Source organism: Nicotiana attenuata, unplaced genomic scaffold, assembly GCF_001879085.1.
Source record: "Nicotiana attenuata strain UT unplaced genomic scaffold, NIATTr2, whole genome shotgun sequence".
NCBI classification, from domain to species: domain Eukaryota; kingdom Viridiplantae; phylum Streptophyta; class Magnoliopsida; order Solanales; family Solanaceae; genus Nicotiana; species Nicotiana attenuata.
Window position 1 is genome coordinate 8,214 of NW_017672908.1, and position 10,976 is coordinate 19,189.

At 35.2% G+C, this 10,976-nt stretch overlaps 2 protein-coding genes across 2 annotated transcripts; one reads left to right on the forward strand and one right to left on the reverse strand.

Moving 5' to 3' along the window:
* The first annotated feature begins 3,680 nt into the window (after window positions 1-3,680).
* LOC109214896 (uncharacterized mitochondrial protein AtMg00810-like) lies at window positions 3,681-4,991 on the forward strand. Its single transcript, XM_019378858.1, has 4 exons — window positions 3,681-3,737; window positions 3,864-3,954; window positions 4,063-4,161; window positions 4,252-4,991. Exons 1-4 carry the CDS (start codon window positions 3,681-3,683, stop codon window positions 4,989-4,991), a joined length of 987 nt encoding a protein of 328 aa, XP_019234403.1.
* Window positions 4,992-6,002: 1,011 nt separating this feature from the next.
* On the reverse strand, window positions 6,003-7,517 carry LOC109214901 (protein BRANCHLESS TRICHOME-like). The gene has a single exon (XM_019378864.1). It carries the CDS (start codon window positions 7,262-7,264, stop codon window positions 6,254-6,256), a length of 1,011 nt encoding a protein of 336 aa, XP_019234409.1. The 5' UTR covers window positions 7,265-7,517; the 3' UTR covers window positions 6,003-6,253.
* Window positions 7,518-10,976: the final 3,459 nt, after the last annotated feature.

Genomic DNA, 10,976 nt, shown 5'->3' on the forward strand with positions numbered 1-10,976 from the left:
ATATGTATATGCAGGCCCACATGGAGAAGCAATAAAGCAAATTGGTCAAAACAAAAGGGACCGACTAATATCTCATTTCATTTTCTCTCTTATTGTCTCTTTCATCTAGGGCTGAATTCTCCATGAATCCTTCATAGCTCGTACATAATTCATGTTAACATGGTATCAGGGCGGAAATCTCGATTCCTGTAGCTATAGGATCTACTCTAATGGTATTTTCTTCAAAAATACTGCCAATTTTGGTACTCGTTCGATATTCGCAACGGAACTAAATATCTTCGATTTTAGCCGATGAAAATTAGGGATTTCTTCATCTCTGACTTCAGACAGCTTGTTACGACAGAAATTTTCGATTGCTCAAGGTTGTACGGTGATTTCGTGGCTCCAATGGTTTCTAGGGTTTGCATGTTCTCGAGACCTTGCTTCTTTGTTTTCTAGAAGAAGGCTGGTAACATCCTTCTGGTCTATATTCTTCGAGTTTCTGTAGATTTTACTTTGCACGCAACCAGTGTTTTGTCAACATATGATTTTCCTAAAAATTTAGAGTAAATCTATTCGTTTCCTCTAGATTTTGTTATTGCTGTATTTTATACTATGGATAGCTTAACGGATAATGTCGAATCTTCGACTACTACCCACGGTTTTGTCCCATTTACCCTAGATCCCTCGCATCCTTTCTATATCCATCCATCTGACAATCCTGGCAGTCAATTAGTGTCTGTACCGTTCAATAGGTATGGTTTTTCTCTTTGGCGTAGTAGTATGCTCACTTCTCTTTCTGCAAAGAATAAGCTTAGTATTTCGATGGGAGAGTTCCACAACCCTCCCTTAAATCACCTTATTTTCCATATTGAGAACGGTGTAATGATATGGTGAAAGCCTGGATAACAAACTCTGTATCCAGGGACATAGCCACTAGTGTTATGTGCTTCAAGACTGCCAAAGAAGTTTGGAAGGACATTAATGAGAGATTTGGCCGGCCGAATGGGTCTAAATACATCCAAATCTAGAGGGATATCAGCTCAACTACTCAGGGTTCATCTGATAGAGCTTCCTACTTTACAAAAATGAGGAGTTTATGGGATGAATTAAACTCCTCCTATGTCGGACCTGTTTGCTCATGTGGAGCCCTACCTAAGTTCATTGAAGATCAACAATTGTTTCAGTTCCTCAATGGTCTGAATGATTCCTATTCCACAGTTAAAAGTGCTATTATGTTGATGAACCCCCCACCCATTAGTAAAGCCTACTCCCTTTTGCTACAAGATGAAAGCCAAAAGGAAGCCCAATCTCCTGCACCAAATTTCTCTGGTTATACAGCCTCTTTCTTAGTCTCTCTGCATCTTCCAACACCTATAGGAATTTCACTCAGAAAATCAATTTTGAGACTAGGAAGGGTACTACATCTCTTACTTGCAAGTATTGCAAGAAACCTGGTCACAGTGTGGATAAATGCTACAAACTCCATGGATTTCCACCAGATTTCAAATTTACCAAAAACAAGAAGTCCGCTTCATGTGTTCAAGCTGAGAATGCAACTATTGCCCCTACAAAATCTCTTCCACAGACTGCTGGCTCCTCAGCACATGGGTTCACCAAAGAACAATACCAATATCTTTTGACTCTGTTTCAACAAGCACAAATGTCTGTTGGTCATACTTCTGAAGCTGCAAATGTGGACAACTCTGCCTTTGCTCACTTTGCAAGTTTGTTTAGTAGATATGCTATAGATCCTGTTGATTCTCATGCATGTGCATCATCATAATCAGGTGTAAACCCTTGGATCCTAGATACTAGTGCAACTAATCACATTACACCACATAAACATCTTCTGTTCATTGTGCAACCTTTGATTAAACCTTTTCTAGTAACTTTACCTAATGGATATAAAGTTAAAGTTGTATCAACTGGATCTTTGCATCTTAGGAATGATATAATTTTACTGAATGTCCTCCTTGTACCATCTTTCCATTTTAATTTGATATCTGTCCATCAACTTATATCTCAATTGGATTTTCCAGCACTCTTTACCAAATTATTCTGTTCTTTATAGGGCCCTTCTCTGACGAGGCCACTGGAAATTGGTAAGGCTGCTGGGAGGCTCTACTACCTCTATCCAGATGCAGACATGTTCCCTACTTTCTACACTCGTATGTCTTATTGTTCTCCTTGTAATAGTTTACCTGTTTCTAATTCGGATACTAGTGTTTCTACTTGTAATCAATCTTCTATACTTGTTTCATTACCAGTATCTTCTGATAAGTCCAATCAACTTACTCATCCTGTTGCCAATGTTCAACTTGTAATCTGCCATCTTCTATCAATAAAATAGACTTATTTTGGCACCAAATACTAGGGCACATGCCTTTTAATAAAATGAGATCTATATCATATTTGTCTGATAAAGTATCACCTAAACAGTCTTTTCTATGCCCTATATGTCTAATGGCCAGACAACAGAGATTACCTTTCTCTAATAGTGTTATACACTCTGCTGCTCCTTTCCAGTTAATTCACATTAATATTTGGGGTCCAAATAACACTAAAACATATAATGGTTTCAGATATTTTCTAACACTAGTTGATGATCATACAAGAGTCACTTGGACTCATCTTTTATCATGTAAGAGCAATGCCTTATCTATCTTAAAGCATTTGTCAACATGGTTAGGGTACAATTTTAGTTATCTATTCAAGCTTTTAGATCTGATAATGCTTTTGAACTTGGTAGTAGTTCTGAGGCCATTATGTTCTTCTTTAGCCAAGGAATCTTAATCAAACTACAATCCCTCACACTCCTCAATAGAATGGAGTTGTACAAAGAAAACACAAGCATTTATTGGAAGTTTCTAGGGCCCTCATGTTCCAATCTAACCGTCCTCTCAAATATTAGGGTGATTGTGTGTTGACTGCAACCTACCTCATAAACAGGATGTCCTCAGCTGTACTTCAGAATGTTTCTCCTTATGAGAAACTTCATCATACTCCAACCTATGATCATCTAAAATCTTTTGGCTGCTCGTGCTTTGCCACTTCTCCTAAAGCTGGTAGGGATAAGTTTCAATCCAGGTCTATCCCTGTGGTAAAAAGGGCTATAAACTCCTCAACCTTGACAATCATGTCATATTTTTCTCAAGGGATGTAGTGTTTCATGAGCATGTTTCCCTTATAATTGCTCTTCTCCTTCCATGTTTCCTTCTCCCTCAGACTTTATGGATCCTGTTTCTCCACAAACTTCTGTTTCTGCTCCTAATTCTGCTCCTAATTCTCCTAACATTCCTACTTCCCCTCACACTCCTTTTCCCAATACTTATCGTCTTCCTAGTACTGCCAGTCCCAACAATCCTTCTCCTAACACTTCACTTTCTGATTCCACTAGTCCTACTTCTATTTCTCCAATTGAACCTACATATCCTTCTCCTCCTCCTTTGAGGAAATCTACCAGAACTATACAAAAGAACACCTGTCTTAAGGGTTACCTTTGTTCTTCTGCTCAACTCTCCTCTTCCAATGTTTCCTCTAGTGATATACATGGGCATGAGCCTCAATCCTACTAGCAGGCAGCTTCACAACCTGCATGGCAAGAGGCAATGCTAAAGAAATTTCAGGCACTTGAGGCAAACCGGACTTGGGATATTGTACCTCTCCTACCTCACAAGAAGACTATCCCTTGTAAGTAGATGTATAAGATTAAACACAGAGCTGATGGCTCTATTGAGAGGTACAAAGCCAGGTTGGTGATTAGAGAGGACACACAAAAGGAGGGCATTGACTTTACTGAAACCTTCTCTCTTGTTGTCAAGTTCACCACCATCAAGTGTTTGCTCACTCTTGCTGTTTAGTGGGGGTGGACTGTCTTCCAGATTGATGTCAACAATACTTTTCCCCATGGTGATCTCCATGAGGAGGTTTATATGAAGGTTCCTCCTGGCCTTGAGGTGTGTCATTCTCCTGGTTCTCATTTTGGTCCCTTGGTCTGCAGACTCAAGAAGTCAATTTATGGCCTTAGGAAGGCCTCCAGACAGTGATTTTCAAAGCTGTCTAAAGCTCTTCATTCCAAAGGCTACATTGGTAGTTTGAATGAGTACTGCATATTCACTAAGTATTCTTCGGGCTCTCAAGTTGTCTTGGCTGTCTATGTTGATGATATCCTACTAGCTGGTAATGATGTTGTGGAGATGGAGTCTTTATAGTCCTTTCTAGATGCACAGTTTAAAATAAAGGACTTGGTGTTAGTCCACTACTTCCTAGGTTTGGAAATCTCCTCACATCCTCAAGGTTACATCATGAGCCAACACAAGTTCACCAGTGATCTTCTCTCTGAATTTAATTGCCATCACTTCTCCCCTGTGATGACTCCCTTGGATCCTTCTGTTAAGCTTGCTTTGAATATGGATGCTCCTGACCCCAGCTTGTACAGAAGATTAATTGGGAAGCTCAACTTCCTTCAACACACTAGGCCTGATATTTCGTTCACAGTACAACATCTGAGTCAATTCCTCCAAAAGCCACAAGTGCCTGATATGCTAGCTGCTATACATGCACTCAGATATTTGTTGAATGACCCTGCCCAAGGTATCCTCCTCTCCAGCTCTTTTGATTTCTCTTTGCAAGCCTACTCTGACTCTGATTGGGCAACCTGCTCTATCTCTCGCAAGTCAGTGATTGGCTATTACATCACTCTTGGTGGCAGTCCTGTTTCTTGGAAGAGCAAGAAACAACCCACTATATCTCTCTCTTCAGTAGAAGCTGAGTACAAGGCTCTTCGCAAAGTTACAGCTGAAGTCACTTGGCTAACTAGACTTTTGGGTGACCGTGGTTTGACTGTGTCAAGCCCTGTTCCCATATGTTGTGACAGCCAGGCAGCTATACACATTGCTAAAAATCCGATTTTCCATGAGCGCACGAAGCACATTGAAATTGATTGTCATTATGTGCGCACTTGCCTATCTTCTGGTTTGATTTCCTTGCAGTATGTCTCCGCTGCATAACAACTAGCTGATATTATGACTAAGGCCCTTTCTGGTCTTCTACATCATGGGATTTTATGCAAGCTTGGTGTGTTCTCACCCTCCAGCTTAAGGGGGGGTGTTAGCCCAGATGTGCCTCCGGCCCAAGCTAACAAAGGAAAACAACAGGCCCATTAAGAGAGTCGGCCCAGTTTTCAGTTTTGTTGTACTCCTTGTATTTTAAGACTAGAGATATTTTTCTTACTTTTGAGTTCAATTAAGAATATGTATATACAGGTCCACATGGACAAGAAATAAAGCAGATTGGTCAAAACAAAAAGGATCGACTCATTTCTCATTTCATTTTCTCTCTTTTTTCTCTTTCATCTAGGGTTAAGTTCTCCATGAATCCTTCATAGCTCGTACTTTATTCAGGTTAACAAAAATTGGTTTCATTATTTTCCAAAGTTCAAATTTTTCTCAATTCTGCATATTTCTCAACTTTTAGTCAGTTCTTGAACCAAACACAAGTTTGCATTTTTTTTTGTGAAGCAAGAAGTAGGATTTTTTTCTTATTCTTAACACAAACAATAAGTTTCCAATTCGAGTGGTTTTATATGAAACTGAGTTTATGAAAATTGACATTATTACGTGTTTATGACCTCAACAAAAAGAGTAGTGGAGGCAATGATGCTTTCTTGGGGCTACTTAAATGATGACACCTTGCTTAATGATGAAACTAACAATTGCTTATCTGGAATGTCGAAATTTGCCTCCTATAGTATAGAATATATGCTACTATTACCTCATTAGCATATTCATCCTCTTTATTGTTACTTTTAAGCTGGAAACAATGGAATCACAATTTTTTTTTCCACTAATGCTTGCATTAGGGCAGGTTGTCTACATCAACCCTTTATGATGTCATCATTTTTTGGATTCTGCGTGAACGCAGGATGCCTCGTGCGCGAGCTGTGCTCTACCCTCTCTTCAGGACATTCAGTTGTAAGATGAATAGTTGAATATGTAAATAATATGTGTATGAGTGCGTAGTCCGCTCCAATAATGATAGTATGATACTAAGTGGGATTTTCAACAATCCTTACTGTACAGCCATAATCATCTAGCTTCCAAGTGAACTATGGACCATACTCCATAGGATTTTACATTTACATTATAAACAAAATCACAAAAACTCATATATCATGAAAACAACAGATTCTCTCTCTAGGCCTAAGAGAAAATTCAATCAACGATTAAAGAAGAAATAAAATGGCACACCAAAGTTACAAACTTTATGCATATTAGCTTGTTATAAGACCATTGGATCGGATAGGACACTTCTGTTTCAATAGTATTCTTAGCTGAGCCTTTTGACACTCCAACTTTGTACCCCAATGTCTGCTTTTAGAACTAATGGCTCGAACCACCTTTGGAAATTCCACAAATCCTTTGATCCCTCGTTTGATATGAGGATTTTCAGCCTCAGGTGAATGGTTTCTTCTATGAATTGTCACTTGGTAATTAAAAGAAGCACTCTTTCCCTCACTTGCACTATTGAAAATGGACTTATGATCAGCTATTTCACTCCTTTTCTCTGTTTCTTGATCACATGCAGCTGATGAGATGTTATGGTTCATGTCTTGTTGAATTTTGGCTTCAGTCTTGGCATTTGATGGCAACATTTTCTTGGTTTCTTCCAATTCTAACAACTTCTCTTCCAATAAAAATTTAGCATCATTAAGCTTCATTTGAACCCTTTCCTCTCTCATAACCTCAGCCATTCTCAGCATTTTCCTCTCTTCTTCCGTTTCTTTCCTCAATCGACTGATCTCTGCTCTATCGGACGATATATGATTGGCAAGTTCTTCGCAGACTCTCTCCAATGCTTCTCTCCCTTTTCTCTCTTCAGATAGCTCTCTTGCAATCTTCTTGTTCATTGATTCCAACTTCTTACGTGCCTTTCGCTCATGTTCTAACTTAGCCTTCAATTCAGCGATTTGGGCTCGAGCAATTTCAAGTTCAGAATCCATGAAAGGTCTAATAAAGGTAAGATCCCAAAAAGATGCTGCAATTTTCCTAGCAGATATGGGGAGGTTTAGTCGATGAATTTGCTTATTGTTGTGACTTTTGAGTAGAGTGTGGTTGGTTTCTTCTTGATGTGGAATTGTGGGGTTGTGAGGTTGGTTTTGTGAATTATAGAAGGGGTTCTCGTACAGTTTCCAGGTTGGACATATACAAGTAGGGATAATGTGATCATCTGAGATAGCAAAAGACTTATTTCTGGGATTTTCTTGGTTTCTGATCATCATCATCTTCTCTTCCAGTTGGGAGTGTATTTTAGCCTTTTAGTAGAAGGTGGGGAGTTTCTTGCTTTTCTATATCACCTTTGCTGCTGTGCACTGCTTGCTTTTTCTAATCCATTGGGCTAACTTTCTTGCTTTTGCTTTATTACAAGCTTTTAAGATAATAGAAGTAGGGTCATGATGTTCTATCTTCTTGCCCTTTCAGCTGCTAAAAATTGTAAAAAGTGGAAAAAGATGTTCAACCTCACATGTACCTCTGATATTTAATGTATTGTGGTGCCTCTGCTATCTTAAGATCTTCGTGCCCTATGTTTTTTATTAGTGGTACTGATATTGTCTCTTTTCGTCTTCTTGAGCTGAGGGTCTTTCGGAAACAAAGGGGTAAGGTCTGCGTACACACTACCCTTCCCAAACTTCACTAATAAATTTTACTGGTTCGTTGTTTTTATTATTGTGGTGCCCAATTTTCTCACTTAGTCGTTCTCTCTCCCCCCACCCCCCACCCCCACATCACTCTTTCACTCTCTACCGGTTGTACTATATTTTCTTGATCATATTGTAAATTGAAATGATTTTAATATTTTCATACATAGCTTGTGACAAGGAATTTGGTGGTAACAAGTTGTGATGTCTCTTAGTTAGTAACGGAGTAAAAGAGACTGCATCTTCCAAGAACCATAGGATGCTTCGCTTTGACGATACTATTAAAGCAATGATTTACGTGATTTGCAATCATGTTTCATTATTTAAACAAATCTGCCTCTAAACTGTAATTGCGTTAGTATTACAAAACACAACCAGTTACAAAAGAGAACACTCTTATTAGTATAAAAAGCTATAATATCATACCTTTGGTCCTTAGGTAGACGATCATAGATAGTTATTTATGCGATCGTGGTGAAACTATGAATTTCTCTAAGTGTGGTTCTTAAAAAGAAACAGTTCGAGAAGGTTCAATTGGCCGAAATGAATTTCTAGATTCGCAGATTTGGCGTTCAAACTTGAAAGAAATAAAAAAAAAAAAATCCGACAAAGGGTGTTCAATGTATGTTATATACTTTTAAAACCTAATATTTATGTATACGTCAGTATAATTTTTTGACGAATGATGGTCAGTTGACCATCCTTTAAAAAATGTAGTTTTGCCCCTGCGTGCGAGATGGATAAAGGACCAATTTTATCTTTGATCAAATGGGCATGGAGGGCAATTTTGTCTATACAACTCAGGATGCTCTGTCCTATGGAGCTTTTAGCGAGTAAAGGGTAAAGTCATATGGTTATAGTGATAGAGCTAGGTTTGAGGGGTCCAAATAGTTGTCTAATGATTGTACAAATTTTCCACATGGATGGTCTCCCTTTGTGTCTATGTCGTCTTCCTTCATTAGCGTGATTTAGCACTTTGTTCAATCACCAATATTTAGGCAATAAACTTGTTAGCATGTGCAGGGCCGTGGTGATGTATTTTGCAAGAATTCTTGTCCAGAACGCAGCAACTTTGTGGAGGGGTAAGGGATTAGTCCAGCAGAAATACCCGTGATACAATGCACATGGAGTTAGATTTGGATCGCTAAAACTTAACCACATATCAAAAGAGAGTAGCATAGTAACAATCAGTGGCGGAGAAATGATTTCTGCTAAGATTTTGATGGCCCATGGGAATTGAACTAGTAACCTCACAAAGATTTTGATCCCCTTGACCACCAGGCTATGCTTTTAGGCTATGCTAAGAGAATTCCAAACATCTATATTATATTAGAAGGAGAGTAGTGAAGCATGTGGTTAAGCCAAGTGGCAAGCTAAAAAGAAGCCACTTGGAAATTTTAAGACAACATTAAAAATTTGAATTATAAATGGAAACATAATTAATGTAAGTAGTTTAATAAATCTTATACTCAATCTAAATAAATCTTAGACAAATCTAATCTATATATCTACATTTATATTTATATTTATATGTATATTTGTAGATATATCTCTATTTATATCTATATTGATCCACCCATAGATATTTTTTCTATGTTAGCTAGAAATATGGAGGTAAAAAATTAACTAAAAATTATAATAGAAAAAAATAAAAAATATATAGAAAGACGTAGATTTAGATAAGGTAAGAAAAAACATAAATAATTAGTACAAAATATTTTAATAACAAGAATAATAATAATGTCATATTAATATTGATAAATCGGACAAACGAATATTTTATACGTAAATATTACTACAACATTCAGATATAATGGGTTCAAACAATTAAGAAAATATTTTTTTGTGATTAATATTTGAATTGGGTGTAGTTAGTTTAAGTTTGAAAGCATAACATAATTTTTTGAAAATGCAGTCAAATTTAGAAAATAGAATAATAAAACTTGAATTTTGAGAAAGTTTTTAAAAATTTTGTCTATATTATATTAGAATGAGTGTGGTATAAATAGATATTAAATTCAAACAAGCTAATAAAAATCCACATGACAATGTTAACAAATATTAAGTATTGAATAATATAATATCAAAAATAAAAAATAAATAGAGAATTTTTTAGATATTTTATCATAGAAAAAAACGATAAAACTTATTTAAATTTGAGATGAGAAAGTTTTTTATATTATGATAAGAAATGTCATGATATGAATAGGTCCACGTAACTCAAGCACATAATAGATAAAATCAAAAACTAAAAATATTGAAATATAGAAAAATAAATTAGAGATAATGTGAGGATATTTATAAATCATAAGTTTAGAAAATAAAATAAATTAAATATACAAACTTAAAATTAGAAAGGGAAAGGCTAATTAAATTTGAAATTAGAAAGTTGTTAAAACTAAATATACAATACTTAAAAAATTAGCAAAATTATGTTAAATTATTAAAAATTTACTATTAGAAATAATTGAATTTGAAATTAAAAAGTTGTTAAAACTATGATTAGAATGCTCAAACTATGGATACTATCACGAAATTGAAGTCTTATTTATGAAAAAATAACTAAAATACCAAATAAATTTCTAATATAGGCAATTATACTAATGAAAATTAAAAATTAAATTTGTATTAAAGCTAAAAGAAAGAAAATTTACATAAGAAATAAGTTGACAGTGAAAATATTACTATAATATTTAGATATAATGTGTTCAAACAACTAAGAAAATATTTTTCTATGCTTAACATCTGAATTGAGTGCAGTTAGTATAAGTTTGAAAGCATAGCGTAATTTTATGAAATTGCGTTCCAATTTAGAAAATAAAATGATAAGAATTATTTGAATTTGAGATGAGATTTTTTTATTTCCTATTTATTTATTTTGGAAATTATTATTACTACATACATATAATATGTTCAAACAATTAAGAAATTATTTTTCCAATATTAAAATAAAATTATAAGAATATAAAATAACTTTCTAATATAGGTAATTTTATTAATGTAAATTAATAATTATTTATATCTTAAATCTAAGAAAAACTTAAGTACATCTAAATCAAAAATAATTATAACAGAACTCAATACATTTGGAACATAATCATCAAATAACTTATGTATTAATATTTTAGCCTACATCAATTTTATAATTAAAAATAAATTATGATATTATTTTAGTTATAGGTAAAAAATTAATGTAAAAACTAATTAAAATTTATAGTAGGGAAGAGAATGTATAAAAATAGAGATAGTGTGAGGATACTTATACATTAAATTAATTTAAAAATAAAATAAATTAAAA

Bases quoted from the DNA above. Each gene is read 5' to 3' on its own strand.
- LOC109214896 (XM_019378858.1), top strand. From the start codon at position 3,681: ATGTATAAGATTAAACACAGAGCTGATGGCTCTATTGAGAGGTACAAA. The intron at 3,738-3,863 runs GTGATTAGAGAG...ACTGTCTTCCAG, and splicing joins AGAGGTACAAAGCCAGGTTG to ATTGATGTCAACAATACTTT. The intron at 3,955-4,062 runs GTTCTCATTTTG...TTCATTCCAAAG, and splicing joins TGAGGTGTGTCATTCTCCTG to GCTACATTGGTAGTTTGAAT.
- LOC109214901 (XM_019378864.1), bottom strand. From the start codon at position 7,264: ATGATGATGATCAGAAACCAAGAAAATCCCAGAAATAAGTCTTTTGCT.